Source organism: Stegostoma tigrinum, chromosome 20 (assembly GCF_030684315.1).
Source record: "Stegostoma tigrinum isolate sSteTig4 chromosome 20, sSteTig4.hap1, whole genome shotgun sequence".
Classification (NCBI taxonomy): domain Eukaryota; kingdom Metazoa; phylum Chordata; class Chondrichthyes; order Orectolobiformes; family Stegostomatidae; genus Stegostoma; species Stegostoma tigrinum.
The window spans coordinates 3,587,258-3,615,135 of record NC_081373.1 but is presented as its reverse complement, the minus strand read 5'-3'; the positions used below and the strand labels follow the sequence as shown (position 1 = coordinate 3,615,135).

Sequence of the window (27,878 nt, the reverse complement as noted above, 5' to 3'; positions counted from 1 at the left end):
AAGTGGAAACAGAGATGTCGAGGAAGGGGTATGAGGGGAGTCAGAGATAGATCAGGTGAAAGTGAGGGCAGGATGGAAACTGGAAGCAAAATCGATGAAGTTTTCCAATTCCGGACGAGAGAGGGAAGCAGCACCGATGATGTCATTGATGTATCGGAGAAAGAGTTGTGGGTGGGGGCTGGAACAGGGCTGGAACAACATACCCCACAAAGAGACCATAAGTAGGGACGATGCGGGTACCCAGGGCAACCCCTCTGACCTGAAGAAAACGAGAGGAATTCAAAGAGAAGTTGTTGAGGGTGAGGGCGAGCTCAGCCAAGCGGAGGAGGGTGGTGTTGGGTGGGGATGATTCACACTTTTACTCCAGGAAGAAGTGGAGAGCCCCGGGACCCTCCTGGTGGGGAATAGATGCATAAAGGGATTTCGGGCTGGAGCCTGCAAACTGGAAATTTTGAAATTGGCATAAAGTGTCAGAGGAATCACGGATGTATGTGGGCAGGGATTAGACCGGGGGAGAGAAGATTGAGTCAAGGTAGGAAGAGATGCATTCTGAGGGGCAGGAGCAGGTTGAAACAATGGGTCCAAAAATCCACAAACAGGACTGTCTGGGCAGACCTGCTGTTTCAGATCCTGATGCGGGGGCCTAGGGCCATATGGCTCAGAAATAGGTGCCAGGGAAATGAATTGGCTCAAAATGACTTGAGATGATGAGCATTGTTGAGTTGAGTTATACATCATTGAGTCTGATGGAGATTGGTACATGATGACAAGGGCAAGGAACCTTATGGGTTTGGCTTGTCAGCTCCATGAGTTACCAGTCAGGTCACTGAGGGGATGTTGCAGGTTTTATTTGTCACTGTAGTTTTGAATGAGCCGCTGAATCACATGAGGGCTCTTTCAGGAGTGAAAGTGAGATAAACTGAATGGAGATTATGCTTCGGCCTCTGGCCATCCAAGGGGATCTTCTGTTCCCGCTAAGTGATAGCACTGCATCGGAGCAATGTGCAACAGACTGCTTTGCTGGTGCTCATTTTTCCTTGCACCAGAGTTTCAGGAGAATCTTGTTTTTATCTGGATAGTAATTTGAATGCAGAACCTTCTACCCCCGGGAGCAGCCAAGGCAAACAGCAGACATGTCTAGAAGCCAAATAGAATATTGGAAAAAGAAGCAGAACAACAAACTTGTAAAGTTTGAAGAGATCGACTGGGGAAACATTAACCTCGGCATGGGATGACTGGGACAAGTTACCAGTTTCAGTGAATGTTATACAAGTACTTTTGGGAAACTTTGGGATATTTTCATGCCATGAATTGGTGACACAGAAAAGCTTTTAAATCAAGTAAATGCTGCTTTTTTTGGAACGTTTCTTTTTAAGACAGCACTGACTTTTTCAATTGCCAAAATCTTTGAAGTAAAAAAAATGCACCCACATGCAACTTCATCAAGGGCTGTGATCACCAGCCAACTGGCATTTTTCTCTGCCATCTTCACACGCTGCTGTACAATTTTGTCTTGCCAAGACATACCTAAAACGGAGTTAAAACATAATTACTAACAGCTATTAGCATAACTTCTACAAAGCAAAGGACAAAGCAATGACTTACATTAGTTTTTAAGTACAGGAGACTATGAATGAACTGCTCAGATACTTCTTCTGTTTATAACATTCATAGCTCATCTACACCCTTTTTTCCATCTAGTTGCCTTGATTCCATTCCCATTAATGGCAGGACTATACCGATCTCAAGTTTAAAATGATTCACTGATCTCAGATCTGTTGCTTTTGTCCAAACTTCTGTCACCCATAGCCCAGACTACCTCCTAACTTCTCTATTGAAAGGATTGCTTCTGATTTTAATGTTATAGCCCTTTGTCCAGACACACCCATGAGCCAAATTAGTTGATTATTATTCTAGATGTGGTTTAATCAGGGCTTTAAACATCTGTAACAAAACCTCTTCCCAATCAGGCTCAGCTCTCGAGTTAAAAAAAATCCCGAAAATTACAAACTGCATTTGTCAGATAGCCCATGGGGAAAAACATAAAAACCTGGCCTTATACTCCAGTACAGAGCTAGAGAAGAGAATTTTTGCCAGAGATGTGATCCAGCAAACCAGATACAGCAAGATTCTCTCAATCCGTCTTCGAGATTTAGGTGGATCTTAAAGATCACCCGGTTCTGTAGAGGCTGTAAATTTTGATTAAAGATTGATGTCAATGTTGTTGGTTACTGTACAGAAACAGCAGACAGACTGCTGTATGAATATCCATGGGAGAATCATCCTTCCCACCATGCTGAGATTCTATAAGATTGGTTTCTCCTATCCTGTACTAGGAATTTCTGAAGAAGGGTCCAGACCCGAAACATCAGCTTTCCTGCTCCTCTAAGGCTGCTTGGCCTGCTGTGTTCATCCAGCTTCACACCTTGTTATCTCAGATTCTCCAGCATCTGCAAGGTTATATTGTGTTGGTTGGAAGCGACAAAGTAACGGTTTTGGAACTCCATGAAAACATGAAGCACAATAAAATGTTTCAAGACTCCACTTGGTAGGCTGTGAGAAAAGGAAATGCTGGGAACGGATAAAGACAATTAAGGAAAGTGAGCGAGAAAGTGGGTAAAGAAGTGTAATATGGGAGAGTTAGAAGTTATGCATTTTATTAGGAAGAAACGAAAAATATTCTTCTTTAATTATGAGGCTCCAGCATGTATTGTACAAGTGCCTTTATTCAGAAGGGGTTGGAGTATAAGGAGACAAACCAAGCTTTGTTAAGAAAACATCTGTAGCCTTACCTAAAGGAAGCATATACTTTCCTTAGAGCCTTTGAAACAAGGGCACACTGAATTGAATACAGGGATAAATTTCAGTAGACTGGGCCTACATTTACCGGAGTTTAGAAGAAAGAGAGGTGAATGGTATAAACCTCCAAGAGGTCTTGACAGTGTAGTTTCTTTCCATTTATGAAGTCACTAATCATTGAAGGAACTGTATGCTCAGATGTCCAGCTGCCCTGACACAGATGGTAAAGTTGGGCAGTACTCAATTAGTAAAATATAAAATTAAAATTCTGCATGCCAATTTCTTGCAACACAAGAGTTTGATGAACATTAAAACCATTTGAAAAGATTACATTTATATTTGAAACTAATTTAAAAACAAAATGCTTCATTTCAATGTCTCAGATACTACAGATAACCTTCCAAAGTATACCAAATACTTTTAACTATCAATTACTTTGCAGAGATTAAACTACAATTTTATCGACCTTCAGTTTACAATAATACTCAAGATCACAGAAGAGTAATATCTAACAGTGAACATACTCACCAGTGTAACTCAGATCCATGACCAACAATGGTTTACAAGGTCTGCTTGGCTGGTCCTTCCAAATCATATCCACAAGGTTTTCTTTCAGAGGCACAAGGTGATGTCCTGCGTTCTTCATCGCTTTAGACAAGCTCTTCCATTGGTCTGAAAAAAAAAACTCTGTGATCCAAGATTCTGACTTTGAAGAAAGTGAGTCACAAAGATATAGCTATCACCATGGCTTGGGCTTGTACCTTCACAATTTTAGCTAAAACGTGGGGCCAAGCCAAAGAGATCTCCAACAACCTAGCAACAGGTTTTATCTCAAGGTAAGTAACCAATAAAATTCAAGTGTTCTCACAGACAAACTAGGAAACAAAATCATTGATATTCTTTCCTTATTTTGGACTATGAAACTATTACTCGAGATACGCTTTGAGATTATAGTAGGACCTACATTATCAAAAATTTTCCAGTATTTTTTAGTTTGAAATTTATGATGATGGTTACATTTGACATTCCACAATTTTTTTCAGGGCCCAAAGAGATTTTCAGAGGAACACCAGCAAAATACCAGTTCCACCTCATTCAACAAGGGCTAGCTTTTTCAAAGGTGCTACAGCAATGCAAATAAAATTAAATGGTAAATTTTCATCAGTTCAGTGTTTTCTAACTGACTGCAGTCCATGAAAACTTCAATAGCCCTTCCAATGGAGAGGCCTATTTTTGAAATATTACTGATTGTAAGGTTTAAATTTCCCTGTTGAACTGGGCACATGCATTTTCCAGATATTAATGTCAGTTTCAGGGCAACAACGACAGCAAACATACCATGTTCACTATCCGTCAGGACAGTGTAAAATATGTATGAGACAGTACCAGCAAATGGCCACAGACAATTAAAAGCTACATGGTGGCTTCTTCACTCCTATTCCCATCTGATCTTAAACACAGACAATGAAAAGACAAATGATTAAAACTTTAAGGACCAGTTGTTATTACTATCTTTGTGTATCATTAATGTGACTTTTTCTAAACTGTAATTATTTTTAACTCCTTGTGGCTAGCAATCACTGTCCACTTAGGAAATCCGGTGTCTCTGGTCCTGGGTTCCATGGGTCCTTGTGTGACTGAGTCTGATCCTACAGCCCATCTCCAGCCAGACATTTGGAAGGTGTTTCCGGGACATGGAAGAGGTCCTTAGCATTAAGATCACTGGCATTCCTCTCTCCTCTTCATTTTCTGTACTTCCTCAGTTTTATCAAGTTGTTTGTTCTTGATGAGGGTCTCCCATGCATAAACATGAGGCATGGATAGAGTCGATAGCCAGAGACTTTTCCCCAGGGCAGGATTGGCTGCCACGAGGGGTCATAGTTTTAAGGTGTTAGGAGGAAGGTATAGAGGAGACGTCAGAGGGAGGTTCTTCACCCAGAGAGTTGTGAGCGCATGGAATACTTTGCCAGTGGTAGTCGTGGAAGCGGAGTCATTAGTGACATTTAAGCGACTGCTGGACATGTACATGGACAGCAGTGAATTAGGGGAATGTAGGTTAGGCTATTTTATTTTTGGATTAGGATTATTCCACGGCACAACATCGTGGGCCGAAGGGCCTGTACTTTTCTATGTTCTATGTTCTATGTAATCCATCTCAAACAGCAGTGATGGTACTACAAGGGTGTTGACTTGGCATCTGTACACTGTCCAAATTTCAGAGCCAGGCTCAGGAGTCAAAAAAATGCCTGCCTTATACCCAGGCTCTTGATAAAGCATGGGTGTCACGGTCGAAGACTCTCGGCCTTCGGTGACTGAAGGCAACACTCACAGATTGGGTGTGATGTTGACTCCCCACATTGGTGCTAGCTTTAGATGGGTGATCGCTTCTTTGGGAAGGGAAATGTTCCACATTTGGGAGGATTTCTCCATTGGTCTTAATGGAGGAATGGGCCAGAACCTGACCTGGGACAGATTGGTAAAGGTTTGAGTCTTCTTGAGGTTGAGACTAAATTCTTTGATATGCTTCCACAATGGAAATCTGTCAGACTTGAGGATTCTCTTCCGAGACAGTCGAACTGACACTGTCACCCACACACTTAAGTTCCACAAGCAAGGTCAATGTTGTTTATTTCTTGGATTTCAATCTGTTGAGGTTGAAAAGTTCTGTCCATCTTGTAAGCAACACCCATCCCACTGGGAAGCTAGTTAATAACACCAAGAACGGTAGTGATAAAGATGGAGAAAAGGGTGGGGGAAGACACATCCTGCTTGACCTCAAAGAATTCTGTCATATTACCATCAGTGAGGGCCTTCACTGACATCTCAATGTGGAGGAGATGGAGGATGTTGATGAGTTTCACTGGACAGGCAGCCTTTGGCTGGGTCTTCTACAGCACCTAGAACCATCAAAATGGTACAGTGCAGAAAACTGGGGGAGGGGTCTTTCAGCCCATCTCATCCCTGCTGACCCAGAGAGACCCACATACCCTTTCTAATCCCATCTGCCAGCATAAGACCCAAGGCCCTGCAGTTTACAGCACCTTGCAGATCCAGGTATATTTTAAGAGAGGGTTTAGGGTCGCTGCCTCCACCATTGAATCAGTCAGTGAATTCCAGGCACCCGTCACCCTCTGTAGTTTCACTTCCCAATCGACTGAGTCAAAGCCTCAGTCAGATAGATGAAGGCCATGTTTCCATCTCTGTCATGCCTGTTCTGATGATGCCAACTTTAACAAGGGAGCCTCCAAAATGTTCACCTTCTTCCTCAACCAAGGATTCCCCAGCTCCGTGGCTGACAAGATTTTTGGCAATGTCTGACACATCGCCCACACTTCAACCTTCACCACTTCTTGTCCCTCCCACAACAGCATTAGGGTCCCCCTGGTAATCACTTACTACCCACCAACCTCCACATACCAAGGAGTATTAACTGCCATTTCCAGGTTTGCTGCAGTGCTCCAGCAAAGCTCAGCACAAGCTGGAACAACAGCATCTGACTTTCCATTTAGGGGTTCTGCAACCTTCAGGACTTAGTATTGAGATCAAGACTTTTAGTCCCTGAGCACCTTCTTCCATATCTTTACCCCAAAACCCAAACACCAGGCCTTGTCATCACATGGGCTACTACCACACAGAACCCACCGTCAGCGACTTTTGGGATCCATTAGAAGTGACTGATTCTCCCAGTTTGAACTTTACCCTTTCCTTCGTCTGCCGAACTGTTTTTCTCCAAACCTGGGAGAAGGTGCTTAGTGAAGATTTTGGTGATGATCGGCGCAGTGATGGAGAGCTTGGATTTTTCTCAACCGTTCCCACAGTCCACTTTGTGTCCTTTCTTGAAGCTGGTGGCTACGGCAGCATCGCTGAGATCAGCAGGGATTTCTTCTTCACTCCAGATTTTCAGGAACTGTTTGTAGAAGTGACGGGTATGCTCTGCTCACCCAAGTTTGGAAATCTCCACTGGAGTCCCATCTACACTTCTCCATTTTTTGTGTGTCTAATGGAGGCTTCAATGTCTGCCACACTAGGTAGGAAGCAAGATCATCTTTGATGGAGAGTTAAGGGATTTCCTGAAACGTATCTTATTCAGCGACTGTATTGTGGTTTAGGAATTCTACCAAGTGTTCTCACCATTGAAGGCTGATGTTTTCTCTGTCTCTCTATAGAGTTCTATCCTTTATTCCACACCAGTTTGAGGCCAAAGGCATTGCTTCCGTATATTGCCTCGATGGTTCTGAAGAAACCCCGGGGTGTCTGGTTTGGCAGCAAGCAGTTGAGGCTACTCAGTTTTCTCAGTCCACCATTGGTTCTTGATTTCCTTGTTCTTCCCTGGAACTCTGCCTTTATCGTTTGAGGAGTTCTCCTCTTTGCCTCATCGGTGATGCTGCTTTGCCGGGCATAAAGAACTTTCCTTTTCTTGTCAGTGAGGTTTGAGATGATGTGGTCATTCTCGTTGAACAATGCTTGGTTTTTCCTGGTTTTACAGCCAAAGGTTTCTTCATAGCATGAAGTGCTGGCTGTCTTCAGCTCTTTTCAAATTTCTTCCAGTTCATTAAAATGAACTCTTTGGAGATTTAGGTGAAGACATTGTTGGAAATTCATCAGTCTGCTTGGTGTTGAAGCTGCTCTTTGTTGAGCTTTATCCTGAATTGGTTCTTCATCTTCAGCTGTTTCTGGTGGCATTTGATGGTCATAGAAAAGTAGATAAGTCAGTGGGCCTGTCCTGCAGTCACCTGGTCTGGTCAGGAGGTAATAAAGACTTTGGTAATGAGGTCATCCCTTTAGTCTTGGGATCGAATGATGATGTAGTCGATCATGGATCACTCCAGGAAGTCTTGACCTTGTTTTTTTGGTGGAACGGTGTGTTGGTGATGACCAGCTGGTGTTCTACACATTTGGTAGGCTGGAGAATCTTGGAGTTGCAATTCCTGACTCTATACTTGCTCATGGCTGCTTTCCAGAGTTGGCCATCCGTTTTGACCTTGGCACTGAAGTCTTGAAGGAAGATAATTTTATCTTCCTGAGGGATGTTGATGAGAATTGTGCCTGGGTGGGCATTTACAACTGTTGCCTTCTGCAGTAAATGGTGAGTCCTGAGGTGATTGGTGATGCCAACAGGGATCTGAGAGTTAATTTGACGAGTTTGTGTTTAATAACAAATGCAATTCCATGCATCCCGGGTGGATCCTCAGGTTTTCCCCTGAAGAAAGTGTGACTACCATCTTCTTTCTTCAGCTGCCCTTTCCCTGTTCTTCAAGTCTCCCTCAGTGCAGCGATAGCAATATTAAACTTCTGAAGAAAGGTCACTGGATGCAAAACATGAACTATGCTTTCTCTCCACAAATGGCGCCAGACTTGCTGAGTTTTTCCAGCAACTCCTGATTTTTGTTTCTGATTTCCAGCATGCACAGATATTTGTTTTGGTCATTGCCCATGAGGGTTTGCACATTTTGGTTCTGAGATTGACTCCAAATCTTATCTAAACTAGTGAAATGAGTGCATAAAAGCAAATACATTCTTCACACATTCATGTCTGAAGGCTTCCCAAATGGGAACAGAGTGGAAAACATATATCCTACTTCTGTGTCGCACAACAAATTGAAACAAGACCCAAAAGATTAATTTTTAAATTTAAGGCTTCTCAAAAAACAAAGAGATTGTGACTATCTCCACAGAAAAAAAAGCGAACAATGTCATATTAATTGGTTGACAAACTTCTCATTTTGATTTTAAACAGAATTAAAGTTTAACACAATGGAACAAACATTAATGTACAGAAAGATATGATACTTCTTAAAAAGTTACCAAGCACTCACCAGCTGCTAAAACAAAAGGATCTGCACCAACATTTGACTCTTCTGGGAGGACCTGAATTAACCAATCTTCCTGACTAGGTGTGCTCTTCAGACCTACAACACAACAGTGAACAGCTTCAGAAATAAAGGTTTCCATCAACTGTTGGCACACATGCACACAGCTGTGTGAAAAACAGCTCGAGTGTTTTCCAGGTTTGTCAACAAAATCTGAACCATTGCCTGAAAGGAGGAGGACATGCAGTAACCTTACTGTCAGACTGCACTGACAAAAATATTGTAAACTTCTCAAAGTCAGAATAAGATGCTGCAATGAGCAAAACTAAAACTCTCCTTTCAAGTTGCCCAGTAATGTAAGAGAATTTTTATGTAATAAATGCACAATGTAGAACAGAAGAAGAAAGGTAAAATTATCATATTTCACATAATTGCCAAGCAAGCCTGAGCTGCAGTAAAGCACAAAAATGTGAAGCTAATTTCAAAGAGCCAGCATAGGAATGTTGGACCAAATGGCCTCCTGTATTCTGTGATTGTCCCCGTTTGCATATATCCCAGTCTAATGGATGCATGAAAAATTATTCAAGGAAAACTAGCTGGTGCCATATAAAACTCATTATTTACTGATTCCACTGGAATTCCTGCTAGTACTGTAGATGCTGGAGTCAGAACTGATACAGTGTGGAGCTGGAGGACCACAGTAGGTCAGACAGTGTCAGCAGGAGAGTCCTATTCCTCTGATGCTGCCTGACCTGCTGTGTTCCACTGGAATTCCCGTCTAACAAGAGTGAAACAAGATTGAATGCACAAACATAATTTCACAGCCACAAGACACTACCTTAGGTATCCACTAACCCAATTTCATCAGGGTCCAGTTGTTATCCATTTGTTGAGAGGCCTGAAGGAAGTAACGACCATCTGTCCACATCGCTGCATGTTCCTCAGTTACAATTGCCGTTCCTGAAGCAGCCAAATGACCAGTGCCCAGTTAAATCACAAAACACAGTTAGAGTTAGAACTCTCCTCCACCAAGAGTATAGGGATATTACATGTACAAGCCACATTGAAACAAATGAACAGAAAATTGGGGAATATTTACACACCATTTCTCGGTTTGCATGTCCAGCAGGTGGTAGTGTGAGCAAAGGATGAAGGTTTTGACAGAATAAATACAGGCGCTGAGTGGAACAGGTTTAATAGTGTCAATGGTCTCTTCTTATGTTAATAATGGCCCACAAACTTCCAAAAAATAAAAATCCAAATAATATGTTGCAATGATCCCCTCAATAGATAGGTTTCTCTTGATGATATCTCATAAAAAGTAACTTTTTCCTTATGACTAAGCTGCCTGGGAGATAAACAATAGAAAAACAATGTAGAAACAAGTGGATTATTGCAGAGAACATCTTTTTCAAGCAGAGACAGTAGGAGCTGCCGATGCTGGAGAATCTGAGCGAACACAGTGTGAAGCTGGACGAACACAGCAGGCCAAGCAACATCAGAGGAGCAGGAAAGTTTGACATTTCAGGTCGGGACCCTTCTTCAGAAATGGGGCAGGGGAAGGGGATTCTGAAGTAAATAGGGAGACAAGGGGAGGCGGATAGAAGATGGATAAAGAAGAAGATAGGGTGAGAGGAGACAGACAGGTCAAAGAGGCAGGGTTAAAACCAGTGAAGGTGAAGGTAGGTGGGGAGTTAGGGAGGGGATAGGTCAGTCCAGGGAGGATGGACAGATCAAGGGGGTGGCATGAGGCTAGTGGGTAGGAGATGGGGGTCGGGCTTGAGGCGGGAGGAATGGTTAGGGAGGCAGGGCCTGGCTGGGCTGGCTTTGGGGATGCTGTAGGGGGAGGGGAGATTTTGGAGCTTGTGAAGCCCACATTGATACCCTTGGGCTGCAGCGTTCCCAAGCTAAATATTGTGACAATGCAGGAGGCCCAGGATAGACATGTCGTTTGAGGAGTTGGGGGTGGGGGGGGGGGGCGCGTGGTAGTTGAAATGGTTCACGACTGGGAGGTGCAGTTGTTTGTTGCGAACAGCATGTAGGTGTTCTGCAAAGTGGTCCCCAAGCCTCCGCTTCGTTTCCCCAATGTAGAGGAGGCCACAACGGGAATAGCAGATGCAGTATGCCACATTGGCGGATGTGCAGGTGAACATCTGCTTGAAATAAAAAGTCTTCCGAGGGCCTGGGACAGGGGTGAGGGGAGAGGTATAGGGCCAGGTGTAGCACTTCCTGCGGTTGCAGGGAAAAGTGCCGGGTGTGGTGGGGCTGGATGGTAGTGTGGAGCGGACAAGGGAGTCACGGAGAGAGTGGACCCTCTGGAAAGCAGATAAGGATGGGGATGGAAAAATGTCTTTGGTAGTAGGTCAGTTTGCAGATGGCGGAAGTGTCGGAGGATGATGCGTTGGATTTGGAGGTTGGTGGGGTGGTATGTGAGGACGAGGGGGATTCTGTTTTGGTTATTATTGCAGATAGAGAGTGAGAGGGATGAGCTGCTGGAAATGCGGGAGACACGGTCGAGGGCAGTTTCAACCACTGTGGAGGGGAAGTTGCAGTTTTTGAAAAAAGAGGACATCTGGGATGTTCAGGAGTAGAATGCCTCATCTCGGGAGCAGACGCAGCAGAGGTGAAGGAATTAGGAATAGGGGATGACCTTTTTACACGAAGGTGGGTGAGAGGAGAAATATTCTAGGTAGGTGTTGGAGTCGGTAGGTTTAAAATGGATATCGGTTTCCAGGAGAATGCCAGAGATGGAGACAGAGAGGTTCAGGAAGGAGAGAGATGTGTCAGAGATGGTCCAGGTAAACTTAAGGTTGGGGTGGAAGATGGCAGTGAAGTGGATGAACTGTTAGAGCTCCTCAAGCAGTTTACTTTAGAGCGATCTGGCTTCAGGGAACAATTCTCTGGAGAAACTAACTAAAATCCTCTGTTCTGGCTAAAATGGTTCAGAAATCTTCAATACTTCAAGGGCTCTATGAACAATGAATTGAACTTCTTGGATTGGCATGCTGAGAGAGAGACAGTGTACACAGATACTCGATTTCAGATTTAAAGTGGACCCAGGAGGGTTCTTACACAAAGAGGCTCACTTAAGAATCTAACGGCACCTGCATGAGTATGCAAATGTGGGATGGTTGGAGGAGAGTTGATCTGAAAACATCATTGAAACTGAGCAGAAAGACAAATAAACCTTTCAGAACAATGATCCAATAAAGTGGTCAATCATTCAGGTATCTGTGTGACGTCTTTTGCAGTATAAGTCAACGAGCAAAGGAAATTTGAGTTTAGATGTTTTGTTAAGAATATTAGGAACTGTATCACTGTATTTTGAATATCTTTAACATAACTGATGATTTAAGATAGAGTGCAGTTATCACCATTGATATCCTTTGACTTTTTCATAGCAAGCTTTTGGTTTAAGTAGTGAACTTCTTGGCTTCAAATACCTGGGCTTTTGCATTTTGAAAATAATAAGAAGTTTAATGGTCTGTAACTAAATCCAAAAGCTCTAGCACAGGGAGTGAAGAGGTACTGGAGGCTTACTTGGTATTAGAAGTAGACAAATTCCCTGATGCAGATGACCTGTATCCGAGACTGCCGTAGAAAGTGAGGCACAAAATTATAGGGGCTCTGACCTAAGTTTATAATTCATCCCAGGCCACAGAGGAGATTCTAGAGGAATGGAGAGCCACTAAGTTGGTTCCACTTTACAAAAAGATTGGTCAAACTAAACCAGGGGACTGTAGATCTGAAACTTTCACATCAGTGGTAGGGAAGTTATTGGACAGAATTCTGAAGAAGTGAATTAACTTCCACTTAGAGAGGCAAAGTTTGATCGGTGATAGTTAGTATGGTTTTTATGGGAGAGGTTAGATCACAGCTAACAAATCTGAATGAATTTTTCAAGGAGGTGACTAGCTATGTAGGTGAGTTTCAGCAAGGCCTTTGATAAAATCCCACACGGGAGAATAAAGTGGATGAAAGCAGATGGAATCCAGAAATAGTTGGCAAGATGGATCCAAAATTGGTTTAGTGACAGGAGATGGGATTGTGGCAGAAAGCTGTCTGTGCAACTGGAAGATGGGTTCCAGTGGCATACCACAGGGGTCAGTGCTGGGTCCCTCCTTATGATATATGTATATGACGTGGTGGCGCCTGCATTGGACTGGGTTGGACAAGGTCAGAAATCGCACAACACCAGTTATGGTCCAACAGGTTTATTTGAAAACACAAGCTTTCAGAGCCTCACTACTTCTTCAGACGTTATCTGTAGGCAATATAGATACAAGGGAGTGATAAGTAAGTTTGAGGGAGACACAGATTGACGAAGTGATTAATAGTGAGGAAGCAGTTCTTAGGTCACAGGAAGGTGCAGATTGGTTGGTCAGATGGGCAGATCAGTGGCAGATGGAATTTAACTCTAAAAAGTGTGAAGTGATGCACTTTAGAAAAAGTGACAAGACAAGGGAGCACTCAATGAATGGCAGGACACTAGGAAGCTCAGAGGTTACTGAAGGTGGCAGGACAGGTTAGTCAGATAGTTAAGGCTGCAAAAAGGGACACTTGCCTTGATCAGATTGTAAGAGCAGGGAGGTTGTGTTGGAGCTAGACAGAACTTTGGTTAGACCACAGCTGGTGTACTGTGGAAGAACGTGATTTCACTAGAGAGGTTGCAAAGGCGATGCACCAGGATGTTGCTTGGGATGGAGCATTCCAGCTACAGAGAAAGGCTACAAGATAAGCTTGGGTTATTTTCCTTTGAGCACAGAAGGTTGAGAGGGCATGGAAACTGATTGAGGAATATATGATCAGGAGGGACAAGAATTGGGTGTATAAAACTCAGCTGTTCCCCTGGTCAGTTGCGAGAGGACATAATTTTAGGATAAAGGACAGGATGTATTTTTCATCCAGAAGGTGGTGGGAATCTAGAGTGTGCTACCTGGGATGGTAGCACAGACAGGAACCTCAAACCCTCAACAAGTTCTTCAAACGAGCACTCAAAATGTCATTGCGTTCAAGCCAATGGGTTAAATCCTGGAAAGTGGGACTAGTGTAGATATGACAGTGCAGACTCGAAGGGCTGAAGGCCCTCTTCTGTGCTGCATGACTCTGGAACTTAATGTAATTTTAAGCAGTTGGACAGGCTGAAGCTCGAGCAATATTTACCACTGAAAGGAGGAGAGGCGGAGATATATGTAAATATTTATTATAATTGCATGTAAATGTATGGGTATCAATCCAAATTGAAATACTGCTGTATACTGAATATTCAAATTACTGACATTTACAGAACACAGCTGCTCAGGCAATCAATTCAACACATATCCCATGGGGGTTGAACATACCCTTTTACACCTATTCTTTCTCTTTACTAGAACTGACCTGCCGACCCATCAAATCCTGAAAGAAACTCGCGCCTGCAGTCACATGGAGCAATGTATTCACTCTGAAAAGCAAAAAAAACTCTTTAAATTAGACTCCAAATCCAAGGCACGCCGTTAGACAATGCAGATTAACTACTTCAGATTAATTAGCAAAGCAGCTGTCTCAGAGCAGTGACATTCCGCTATCAGGGCCATTATCAAAATGTCAGATGCTGTTTGTAAGGTCAAAAAGGGCAGCTCTGATTAGGAGTGTAAACGGACTCACAGGTGCAAACAAAAATTACATCTATTAACTGCAGGTCCGAACTGTGAAGCCATTTAGAAATGAAACTATTCACAAATGCAGAAGGCCAAGTTCACAAAGAATATTGTTGACTTGCTAATGAGCTCAGTTTTGGAAATGTGCTGATCGTTTTTCATTTTAGTCAGCAGGTGGCCTTCAGACAATTGGCAGGTCAGAAATTCGACAGAATATATAAAACAACAAAGAATAGTGAAACAGTTGAGAGAAAAATTACGGCATAAGAGAAAGTTAACCAGAAAATATGAAAGCAGAGCAACAGTTTTGATAAATATTGAATGACTAAACAGGCTCAAGGGCTTGAATGATCTACTTGTTCATAAAAGAATAGTTGGTCCTGATGCGATTTGGTTTGGCCTGTCATAAAGTGGAAGTTATCCCCACCCACATTTCTTTAAAGCTTTTTTTTATTTAATACTTAGGTCAATCCATAAGAAATACCAAAGAAAGATAATGCATACATTGTACAAGATGCGACTCAGAGAACTGAAACTGAAACACTCAAACAGGAGCACCTCACCCTACAATCTGTTAAAAAGGAGTATGAAAAGTGGTGTTACCTGCCTTTCAGCAGAGGTTAACAGTAAAAGATATCTGACACTCACTTTACAATCAACAAGTTAACAATTTATTTATTTAACTCTAACAGTGAACAAATTAACTAAACTATTAACAAACCAAATAAACCTCTTTTAACTACCAACTATTCCCGAATAAAACAAGATTCTCATGGTTTGCTGTTCCAATAAATACAAGTCCGACTTATATAAAATTAAATTAAATTACATTTTAGAAAAACAGAATTTAGTCTCTCGAAATTACAGCCAGGTTACATGTCTCCTGGAATTCTCTGTGCCTTCTCTATCGATTCTTCTGTCAGGAATATTAATTAGTTGAGCCATAGGTACCTTTGATTTAGATGGTGCTTTTCTAAAACTTACAGAAGGCTGTGAGAGCCAGCAATTCTCTCTTGAGAGTTGAGAGCTGTTAACTTTGGCAGATGGCAGTTTAGTCTCCTGTCTTTATCTAACTGCCCTCTTCTTTTATACCCTTGATGACAAATCAATTTCTTATACTAGGATTGGTCGTATGTTGTCAAAACCATCAGATTTATATTTAACAGGTTTTTGGTATCTAAGTGCCTGGTTCAAATTGATTGGATAAATTCTAAAACTTGGTAACAAAACAAAGCTGCTGCTTGGCCTGCTAACTGTATAGCCTTTTGATACAAATATTTCAATTCAGGTGCTCTCTGTGTTCTTGCAAATTTTCAAGCTGCTCACAGATATCCTTTTTTAGATGTCTAAGCATAGAAAAAGCACATCCTCTTTTAAAAGGACCATGCAATTCTTTCCCCCATAGCATTTTACAAACACTAAATTCTAACTTCCTGCCTCCCTACTCACAAGTACTCCACCCAACTTCGCTATAGGCCAATCAAGTTCCCAGCAGTTTGGTGTCACAAATTCCAAGGAAATTAATACTTTCCAACTTGCAGGTTTCTAAGTTTTGACCTGCTTGAATGCCCAGAGATTTAGCAATAGCTGAGTCCTCAAAGTGCCGTCTAAATGTTGGACGTACAGAACATGAGTATTGCTGAAAAAGAACACATTTCTTTAAAGCTTTTTTTTATTTAATACTTAGATCAATCCATAAGAAATACCAAAGAAAGATAATGCGTACATTGTACAAGATGCGACTCGGATAGACTCTGAGAGAAGCACTGTGATGGAAAGTGCATCAGTAATACTGACTGACAGTTAACGACTAAGCTTTGGTTACATTGTAAGCAGGGCAAGTTGTGTCTAATTGGTTATCACACTAGCCAGTCATATGATATATGAATTTCTGTGGCAATGTGATGTTATGAATGTAAGCCACATGTCCAGAAACCAGGCAAATTATATAAAACAGTATGTTCCTTCGAATGTTTGCAACAATCAAGTACTGACCATATCCAACCAACCCATGCTTACAAAACTCAACACAGTGTCAAATATTAGATGCAATTCCACAATTGGACAATATTTGCCAAATAAATCTGAGATTGCCAAGAATTATACTGACAACCAATTTTGGATTGTCAGGCTCTCAGTGTGGTGTACTGGAAACTTAGATACGTTGGGCTCTGTTTATTGCAGACAAAATGCATATGTATACACACAGCATCTGCTTCAATGCAATAAAACAGGTAAACAGCCATTCTAGGTTCATTTCTTATGGCAATGCCTTGACCAATCAAAGTCATCTACCTGCTTCAATGTGTAAACAAAGCGTGGTAGTCAAGAGTTATTCATCATTAACTGGTACATTCTCAATGGTAACATCTCTACCAAGCAGAGCTCAGTTGCCAACCAATCAGCACTGTAGTTCTACAGTATAAATCTTGCCTGCCCTGTGCTTTGTTATTCTTTGCTCTAAACAAAAGCTCAAGATATTAGCCAAACAGCCAATAACAAGGGGGCATGATGTTAAAGTGAAAGGCAGGAGATTTTGAGGAGATTTGAGGAAACCTTCTTTCACCCAGAGGGTGGTGGGGGTCTGGAATGCACTGCCTGTGAGAGGAGTTGAAGAGGGAAACAATCTTTAAAAACTACTTGGATGAGCGCTTGAAGTGTCATAACTTTCCATGCTACGGGATAGTGCAGGAGAGTGGGACTGATGCTGGTAGTAGCATATTTTTGGCAGTACAAAGTCGATGGGTGAAGGGTCTCTCTTGTGCTGTACAATTCAATGATTCTATTCAGCAAAAAACACAGAACATAAATCTTGCACCTGGGTCTTCAGTCTTCCACAGATAAAACCTCAACTAGAGAAAAATTAAACTAGGAAAACATTAGAGTTACCATACAAGACTTTTAACATCTAATCAAACACAATGAAGGGTACATAAAATAACAAAATTAAAGCATTATTAAGTACTGAGAGGTGGATGAACTGGTCAGTGCAGGTACCTGATGACTGTCCCCCGACGGTACAATCAGAGCTTGGATTGGTTCATTCAAGCTGCTGGCATTTCTCATCACCTTCCTCAGCTGCTTCAGCAGCTCAGTTGTGGCTTTCGCAGGCATGCCTTTATCTACAGACACAAGGACACACAGAACAATCAGTTCAGACCGACAGACCCACAGGCACACCTTTATCTACAGACACAAGGACACACAGAACAATCAGTTCAGACCGACAGACCCACAGGCACACCTTTACCTACAGACACAAGGACACACACAGAACAATCAGTTCAGACCGACAGACCCACAGGCACACCTTTACCTACAGACACAAGGACACACACAGAACAATCAGTTCAGACCGACAGACCCACAGGCACACCTTTACCTACAGACACAAGGACACACAGAACAATCAGTTCAGACCGACAGGCACACCTTTACCTACAGACACAAGGACACACAGAACAATCAGTTCAGACCGACAGGCGCACCTTTACCTACAGACACAAGGACACACAGAACAATCAGTTCAGACCGACAGGCGCACCTTTACCTACAGACACAAGGACACACAGAACAATCAGTTCAGACCGACAGGCGCACCTTTACCTACAGACACAAGGACACACAATAATCAGTTCAGACCGACAGACTGACAGACCCACAGCAATATTGATTACAAATGCAAAGGCCCACAGAAGAAAAGTGGGGTTTAAGTCAAACCAGGGCACCAACTACCATTAAATATGGAAACAAAAGTTCCTTTAAAACTACTTCTCTCAGCATTATTTCCTCCTCTTCTGCAAAGACAAACAGCTATATGCCAGCAGACCCCATTTCCTTCAAGTAGGTGCTAACCTCAGCACAATGATAGCCATCCCACTGCAGTGGGCCCAAAATAAACTACAGAAGGCTCATGATGTTCCATTATCTTAATCTACCTGCAGCAAAAACAATGAGTCAAAAAAATGTTGCACATAATACATACTTGCAAAACAGAAGCTTGGCTCCTGACTTATGGCCAGGGTGGTTACAAAGGCGTTTAGCACACTTGCCTTCATCGCTCACACCTGCTCTATCACTTTGCATTATACTTACTTCAGACTAGTTTCTGCTGTGATTTCTAAAATTAAAGATAGCTGTCGGTATTGGATGGGGTGGACAAGGTCAGAAAATATAAGGCCCAAGGTTCTAGTCCAGCAGGTTTATTTGAAATTGCAAGCTTTCATAGCACTGGACCTTCATCTGATCAAGTGAAGAAAAGCATACAGGCACAAAATTTTATAAGCAGAGAGATCAAGGGCAGAGAGATCAAAGATCATAAAATTGGTATGAGTGTAGAGTTGAATAATAAGTCTCTACAAGTGATCAAAAGTGTCAGACAGTGTGAGTAAAGTGTCAACAGCTGAATAGCCAGTGAAGGGATGACCTAAAATCCGATTAAATGAGGCTGCGAGATAATGACAAAAGATTAAAAATGAGGTGGTGCTGAAGACAAACCTAATGACTCAAATAACATGATAGGTATAACAATCACAGGCCGAGGGTCTAGCCAAAGTAATAAATAATCCAAAACTGTACAACCTAATTAAGGTGGAGAGATCATAACAAGTTATCAAGGTGATGGTGTCAAAATAGGTCAGTAACGAAGATTTTACAGATACAGAGCAGTACGGTGGGGTCACATGCAGCGCGACATGAGCCCAAGATCACAGTTGAGGCCATCTTCATGGGTACGGAAGTTAGCTATCAGTTCCTGCTCAGTTGTTGTGTATCGCAAAGACTTGCCTTGGTGCATGCTTACCCAAAGATTGGAGGCTGAATGTCCTTGACTGCTGGGAGGGAGCATTCCTGTCTGTTGGTGTCCATTCCTGTCTGTTGTTGTAGCATCTACATAGTGTCACCAATACACCATGCGTTGGGGCATTTTTGTCTGAAGCATATGAGGCAGACTACATTGGCTGTGTAGGGAAGGATACCCCAAAACATGGTATATTGGCGAGAGCATGCAGACGCTACAGATGAATGGACAAGATAATAGGTTCTAGATTCTCAATCTGTACCACCAGAAGTAATTAAGAACCTGTAAACTAATCACTAGTTACATTTAATGTAGTGAAGATGACCAAAAGTCAAAATTAATGCAGAAACACAATATTCATTTGGTGGAACTTCACAGTGTCTGAATTGCAGATATTGTAACCACCCTGATGAATTTGCAAAGGAGCTTTGACAATGACAAAAGGAGCACAGAGCCAAGGCCTGCTTGGCACTGGCTCAGGAAAAGAGTGAAAGGTTTCATAAGAAACTGAGAAATGGCCAGGTTTTAGGAAACATACAAAACAGTTACTCAATGAAAGAGATAACAAAAGAAGGTATAGCAAGTTAATGCAAAACTTTTAGAAGTGTAAGTACTACAGACCCACTTAAAAATCACATACTTTACCTCAAATTTCAAAATTTTTTAAACCACTCTTCTAGCGAAAAATGCAAAATACATTCATATCAAGTTAAAACTAAAGGCACAATGACGGTGAGAGATAATGGGAACTGCAGATGCTGGAGAATTCCAAGATAACAAAAAGTGAGGCTGGATGAACACAGCAGGCCAAGCAGCATCTCAGGAGCACAATGACGGTGTCTGGTTCATATTCCAATCCCATAAGAAAGTAAACAATAAGCATCACTCATCAATTGCGTTAGGACGTCCCTAGTCCCAGATGCATAGACAGAGGGTGTCAGACAGACCTTTCCATTTCAATCAGAATCATGCAGTCAGGTACAGCAAATGCTGAGAGATTAGACAGCGGTGGGGGGGGGGTAGTCAGAATGACTGAGTTTCTTCAAAACTTTCTCTTTTTATTTCAGATCACCAGTATTCATAGTTCTTTGTTTTATATTAAGTCATTATAATTGCTTTGTTTAAGTCAAACAACCTGACCTAATGTTGGTAAGTAGATCATGCCTGTTTTTTTTTATTGGTATATGTTGGTCTGACTCAACTGAGGAGATCTGAATAATACTGCTGTCCTGCACAGTCATTTCCTTCACTACCACTGAGTCAAAATCTTGGAGATCCTTCCGAGCAGAGCAGTGGGTGTCCCTAATTCCCTGCCCTAAGGACTGAGTGTCTTAAGAATACAGCTCACCACCACTTTCTCAATGGCTAGTGTGGATGGCTAGTAATAAATGTCGGCCAAGCCAGCAATGCCCATGTCCCATGAATAAATATAAATATTTTTTCTATTCATTCACGGGGTGTGGACATTAATGGAAAGGCCAGTATTTGTAGTTCAGAGTCGACCACATTGCTGTGGGTCTGGAGTCACATGTAGGCCAGGACAGCTAAGGACAGTAGTTGCTGACAATTGGCAATAGGTCCAATGACATCATAAGCCTCTTAATTCCAGACTTTTGTTGAATTCAAATGTCACCATCTGCCATGGGTGGGATTCGAACCCAGGTCCCTAGATCAACACCTGGGTCTCTGAATTAATACCAGATGGACATCACTTATCCAAACTACTACTTGTGAAATAAAGCAGTTTTACAGTTTCTAACCGGCCTCATCTTTGTTAATTATTTGCTCCAAACGTCCATACTGATTTTGCTAAGATGATTGAAGAACTAATGGCTTTATTGGACCTAAGTGGGTATTGAAACATGACGTTAACAGTCATCAATAGACAGAATCAATTCGAACAAAATGCAAATTAGGAACTGGCCGCTATAGTAAACAGGTATTTCACTTCTGCCCTCACAAGCAACTGTAAAAATATGTAGGTAAATTCAAGACTGGCAAAGACATTCGACCAAGCTATTTTACTTAATCAAACTTTTATTTATCCAACTTCCTCCAAATCTTTGAACTGCAATCTTCTGATATTGTATTCATTGAAAAATTAGCTTCTCATTTCACATCCAAGCCATTTGATGACAATGCAAGTGTGAAATATCCACCCTAACAGGCCGTTTTTTACAATACAACAATGTTCGTACACATTACCATTCTCTTCCCCTGGCTGCACCAATTTCTGATCTAGTGTACCAGTCTCTCTCACTCAGTTTCTTCCAACCTTGTGAACCCAAATTGTCCATGCAGTGCTAAATCAGAAGACAAGACAATTCTAAGATCCAGCGGAAGCAGCTTGTGAAACCTTTGCTTGTTTATTATAAAGCAAACATGAAATTTACTGTTTTCAGGACAGATGGTATAACACTAAAGAGCCCTCTGGGATGTGATGCTTTTCCTAAGGACCACAGTATAAGGATTATCCTAATTTCTATGATCCCAACTTATGGTAATACTGGAGAAGTATCCCAGAATGAAACCTAGCCTGACATGTTTAACTTTTGCAGTTAGTTATTGTGCTAGTTAGTCATTGAAACATACTCACATGTGGGTGCGGATGTTCTTTAATAGCAGAATATAAGTTTATTACACAAAAGAAAGAAAACAAACCAAGCTATCTATAAAAAGATTAGCAATACCTGAGTAATAAATGGAAAACCAAACTTCCAATGTTATCTTTTTACACGCACTCAATTCCAGAAAAATTTCACTCCTATCTCAGCGCTTGAGGGTTTTACTGAACCGATTCTGCAAGTTCGTTTCTTGAAGTAAGGAGACAACGTTTATGATTTCTTTCTGAGTCTATGAGCAACAGCTTTCCACAAATCTAATTGCCTAAACTTTCTCTGTTTGAATCATTTGAAGGTATCTATCCAAACTCTCAAAGCTTGGAAGTTCACAAATGAAACTGGTTTATTTTAGTGACTGTTACCCCTGAAATAAAACTTCACTTTCTAACTATTAAAAGACTAAAGTTTGGTTTTAAACTCAACTCCTGATACTTCTGAACAGACACTTTGAACCTTTCGCTCTGAAGTCAAAACTAAACGAACAGCCTTGATGTATTTACTTTGTCATAAAGCCCACAGTACAGCCACTTTATCCATTAATACTGCAAGGGTTTCCAATTCACAAACTTAAGTTGAATTGATAAACAAGAGCGGAGTATTTTGCTACAACAAAAACAGAATTTGCTAGAAAACCTCAGCAGCTCCTCAGCGTAAAAACCGACATTTTCCTTGGTACCTTCTGTTCTGAGGAAGGATCACTGAACCCAAAAAGTTCACACTGATTTCTCTCCATAGATGCTACCAGACCTGCTGACCTTTTCCAGCAATTTCTGTTTATGATTCTGATTTCCAGCATCCACCGTTCTTTCAGTTTTTAAACAGAGAATATTTCACTATTGAGGGAGGAAAGTAAATCCCAAATGGGTCCTGGCTGACAACAGTATGTCCCTCCCAAAGAGGAGTTTTGGCTCACAAAGCAGTTTGCAGAATTATCACCATCATTTCAATTCAGATCAGACTGGCATTAAAACAAGAGGCCATCCCCAAAGTGAAATGCTGCACTTCAGGGAATCACTTCATGAAGTGGTCTGACCAGACATGAGGATAAACAGCACAGGTAACCAAAGTTTACTTTGGATGAAAAACTCATTACCGGACATAGATGATATCAACTGCTCAGTTTATTAACCAATAAACCATTAAAAAAAGCCTCAGAATTCCACATTACTGGTTGCGCAATGTGCTAACCCTCAGGTCCAAAGGAACAAAATTAACTTTTGCCCCCAAAGATTTTCCATCTTTAAGGTAAAGTCAGGTCTGCTGAGCCAGCACATAATTCCAAGTTGCAACGTCACCATTTTTATATTGTTTAAGCAAAGAAGTAGTTCATTTTTATAGCACCTTTCCAAAGTTCTGCTTACAGACACTGAGTCACTTTCAAAGTGTAACCTCAGATCATCTTACAGGGTACTCCAACTTTCTCACACCAACGTCCCACAGATGGCCATGAAAATAATGGCAATATCACATAACGTCACCGGACCAGTATCCAAAGATTGAGGCAAATGGTACTAATGGATTGAAACTCAATTAACAAAAATTCAATTAACACAAAAAACTTTGGAATGGAAGCTAATCTCATAAATAGTGACACGAAGCTATCACCAACAAGCCCGCACAGCCCATTTCTATCTCCTTCCCAAAATCCACAAACCTGACTGCCCTGGTCAACCCATTGTCTCCACCTGCTCCTGCCCCCACGAGCTTATCTTGACACCATTTTCTTCCCCTTGGTCCAGGAGCTCCCCACCTACATCCATGATAACACCCGTGCCCTCCACCTCCTCCAAAACTTCCAACTCCCTGGTCCCCAACACCTCATCTTTACCATGGATGTTCAGTCCCTATACATATACATTTCCTATACAAATACTCTAAAGGCCCTCCGCTTCTTCCTGTCCCACAAGCCTGACCAGTTCCCCTCCACTGACACCTTCATCCGCTCAGCCGAACCCGTCCTCACCCTCAACAACTTCTCTTTCCTACAGACAAAAGGGGGTGGCCATGGGTACCCATATGGGCCCAAGTTATGTCTGCCTCTTTGTAGTTTACATGGAACAATCCCTCTTCCATACCTACACTGGCCCGAAACCCCACCTCTTCCTCCGTTACATCGACCACTGTATCGGTGCCGGCTTGTGCTCCCAAGAGTTCATCCATTTCACTAACACCTTCCACCCCCAACCTTACGTTCACCTGGACCATCTCAAATACCTCTCTCTCCTTCCTGGGCGCCTCTGTTTCCATTTCTGGCATCCACCTGGAAAATGATATCCACTTCAAGCCTACCAACTCTCACAGGTATCTAGAATACACCTCCTCTCACACACCTTCCTGCAAAAAGGCCATCCCCTATTCCCAATTCCTTCGCCTCCGCTGCATCAGGTCCTGAGATAAGGCATTCCACTCCCAGACATCCCAAATGTCGTCGTTTTTCAAGGACAGCAACTTCCCCACTGCAGTGGTCGAGATAGCCTTCCACCGTGTCTCCCGCAACTCATCCCTCACACCCTGTCCCCGTCCCCATAATAACCACCAAAAGAGAATACCCCTCGTCCTCACGTATCACCCCACCAAACTCTGGATCCAATGCATCATTCTCCGACATTTCTGCAATCTGCAATCTGACCCCACCACCAAAGACATTTTTCCCTCCCCACCCTTGTCTGCTTTCCCAAGGGACCAATCTCTCCATGACTCCCTTGTCCACTCCACACTCCCCTCCAGCCCCACCACACCCGACACTTTTCCCCGCAACCGCAGGAAGTGCTACACCTGCCCCATGCCTCCTCCCTCACCCCCATCCCATGCCCCAAGAAGACCTTCCACATCAAGCAGATGTTCACCTGCACATCTGCTAATGTGATCTACTGTATCCGCTGTTTCCGTTGTGGCATCCTCTGCATTGGGGAAACCTAACGGAGGCTTGGGGACCGCTTTGCGAAACACCTACGCGCTGTTCGCAATGAACAACTGCACCTCCCAGTCGCGAACCATTTCAACTCCCCCTCCCACTCCTTGGACTACATGTCCATCCTGGGCCTCCTGCATTGCCACAATGATGTCACCCGAAGGTTGCAGCAACAGAATCTCATATTTTGCTTGGGAACCTGCAGCCTAAGTGTATCAATGTGGACTTCACAAGCTTCAAAATCCCCTCTCCCCCGACCGCATCCCAAAACCAGCTCAGCTAGTCCCTGCCTCCCTAACAATTCCTCCCACCTCAAGCTGCGGGCCCATTTCCTACCCACTAGCCTCATCCCACCTCCTTGACCTGTCCATTCTCCCTGGACCGACCTATCCCCTCCCTAACTCCCCACCTACGTTCACCTTTACTGGCTCCATCCCCGCCTCTTTGACCTGTCTGTCTCCTCTCCAGCTATCTACTCCTTTATCCATCTTCTATCCGCCTCCGCCTCCCCCTCCCTATTTATTTCAGAATCTCCTTCCCCTCCCCCATTTCTGAAGAAGGGTCTTGACCCGAAACATCAGCCTTCCTGCTCCTCTGATGCTGCTTGGCCTGCTGTGTTCATCCAGCTCTACACCTTGTTATCTCAGATTCTCCAGCATCAGCAGTTCCTACTATATCTGTCATAAAAACCTATCTGGTTCACTAATGTTCTTCAGAAAGGAAATCTGCGGTCCTTGTCTGATCTAGCCTGTGTGAGACTCCAGACTCACAGCAATGTGGTTGATGCCTAACTGCTCTCCAAGGGCAATTACGGCTGAGCAAACAATTCTGGCATCGCAGTGACAGCCCAGATCCCATAAAAGCATAAATCAAGTGAATATTTCAGTGGTACAATCGAGGGATGCAAACTGCCCAAGGTAGGAGGACAGACTGATACGCTCTTCATCAAAATTTTGCCGTGGGATCTTTTATATCCACCTTAGTAGATGAAGCCTTGGTCTAACATCTCAACTGAAAGAGAAGTAAAATACTAACTTGCAAACACTCCCACGGGTGTGCTGATCAACATCCGATACAAAGCGCTTGCTCTTTTCTCTGCAGTGCCCACTAACCTCACATAAACATCATTCCAGATATCCTTTACCATGTATACAAACAAGTTCTTTCTGATTCAGGAATGCAGTGGAGCCCTGAAGTTCAGTTTTAAGCTAAGTGACATTCAGTGGAACATGGGTCCCATCGGAATCAATATTAAAAGTGGAGTCAGGTTCCCGAGCATTTTCCTCATCAGTAATTCAGTGGTTAGCACTGCTGCCTCACAGTGCCACTGTCCCAGGTTCAATTCCACACTCAGGCGATTATCTGCGTCAAGTTTGCACATTCTCTCCCTGTCTGCGTGGGTGTCCTCTGAATGCTCCAGTTTCCTCCCACAGTCCAAAGATGCGCAGGTTAGGTGCAGCGACCATGCCAAATTGTCCAGAGTGTCCAGAGGTGTGCAAGTGAGGTGGATTAGCCATGGGAAATGCAGGGTTACAGGGATAGGGTAGGGGGGTGGGTCTGGGAGGGTCAGTATGGACTCGAGGGGTTGAATGGTCTGCTTCCACACTGTAGGGATTCTATGATTCTTCCCCCACTCCCTCTCTCAGACATCGTGGCAGCATTTAAAAGCCAAGACGAATACGTCGCCAGGCAAAAGGTCAGGCAACACATTCCTAGTATTAAGCACCCAGGGCTTGGATACAGCTCTATGCAAATAAAAGTTGTTTTCTCTTTAAATATTTTAAGACCACAGATTTACCCCACAACACTACTGTAACATCTTGCCACAGCACTTCCAAGAGGAGCATTCTGTGAACAATTCCTTGAATATACCTTAGCTCTGATGGAAACTGTTGAAATCTGTTAACAGATTTATTGTACGATTTTGTATAAAAATGCCAAATACAGATCTCTTACCTTTGATACTCATGTTTAGAGATACAGTACAAGCGTCTGGAGGTATCAGAAGTGTAAAACTAGGAGAACCTTATCCTTTGAAATACAATGTTCATGTGTCTAAGCATTATCAGAAATTTTTCTCATGTCACATAAAACAGTATCTGAACCTGTAACACATTAAACCTCAACCACAATAAACTTGTTCAAGGGCCATTATTGTGAAATATTACTGTACTGACAGGTTAAGTTATTAAGTGGGGAGGTGCAGATGATTATAACTTGTCTTATCATCAAGCTGTAGACTTTGAATATCAGAGAAGGAAGCCCCAACTCTGCAAGTCAGATCTTTTGAAAGGGAAAAGAAATTTATTATGAACTAGTAAATCAACTAAGTAAGGCCAATACTATGTTGGCCTGAGAGTGCTTTTGGCATTAATCCAGAGGAACCTATCCACGTATATCCTGCAGCTCATGTTGACCGAAGATGCCCACACAAGATATATTTCAGTGGGTATGCGCAGGAGAGAAATTAAAACTCTTAGAATAAAAAAACAGAACTTTAAAAATGTTCTAAGGTAACAATATCACAACTCCAGCTCCTAATTGCATCATGCAGCAAATTCTTTGACTGCACCCTTGTGATTTAATAAATTATTGTCATAATTACAGATTACAGTTTCTACAGCGTTTACTACTTCCTTCAAAATGAACTGAAATTTCAAAATCAGGTTCAGTCAAACATGGCAAAATTATTCAATTTTTAAACCTAAGCTTTCCTGAAGTAGAGTCTCATGGTTGAAAATAAAAGATGATAACTTCCATCAAGTGAGAGCAGAAATATCACAGCTCAGACGTTAACAGGAACCAAAGCTTGCTGGCAGCAACCTGGACTCTGCCTGATACACTCTACAACAGAAGACATCAACTGCAACTTCAAAAGCAAAACCAAATGCAGGGAGAGAGTCAATTCCTAGGCAACAGTTCACAAATCAATGTTTTTATACCAGGGCTACATGAGAAAATATCACATGCAAAAGGCTGTACAATAAACACATCACTAAGAGGACATGACATTATTTATGCTCTTATGTATCATTGCCTTCAGTAACAAGCTAGTTTCCACATGCATTTCACTACTTTTTCTTGTACTGTCTACTGCTTTATGCTGTAAGGATCATGGTAAGGCATCAAGCCAATGACAAAGTTATGAAGTTTAATCAAAAAATGTTTCTCACATTCACTTTTGGAGTAAGGTAGATTCTCTTACATGGTCAAAGTGAAGCAAGATTCAGACTATCCCAACTGATGAGAACATCCCAATATCAGATAATACTAGCCAAGTGTCCAAACCCTCAACACCAC

General features: G+C 42.4%; 1 protein-coding gene across 1 annotated transcript in view; it reads right to left on the bottom strand.

The window, feature by feature from the left end:
- The window catches only part of xpnpep1 (X-prolyl aminopeptidase (aminopeptidase P) 1, soluble), a 74,139-nt gene extending 47,469 nt beyond the window's left edge, over positions 1–26,670 (bottom strand). The window contains exons 1-7 of the mRNA XM_048550772.2: positions 26,535–26,670; positions 17,246–17,370; positions 13,989–14,052; positions 9,465–9,569; positions 8,616–8,708; positions 3,328–3,471; positions 1,432–1,527 (exon numbers count right to left, since the gene is read on the bottom strand). Of these exons, the coding sequence (XP_048406729.1) occupies positions 1,432–1,527; positions 3,328–3,471; positions 8,616–8,708; positions 9,465–9,569; positions 13,989–14,052; positions 17,246–17,370; positions 26,535–26,547 (640 nt within the window). The 5' untranslated portion in view covers positions 26,548–26,670. The remainder of the gene's footprint in view (positions 1–1,431; positions 1,528–3,327; positions 3,472–8,615; positions 8,709–9,464; positions 9,570–13,988; positions 14,053–17,245; positions 17,371–26,534) is intronic.
- Positions 26,671–27,878: the final 1,208 nt, after the last annotated feature.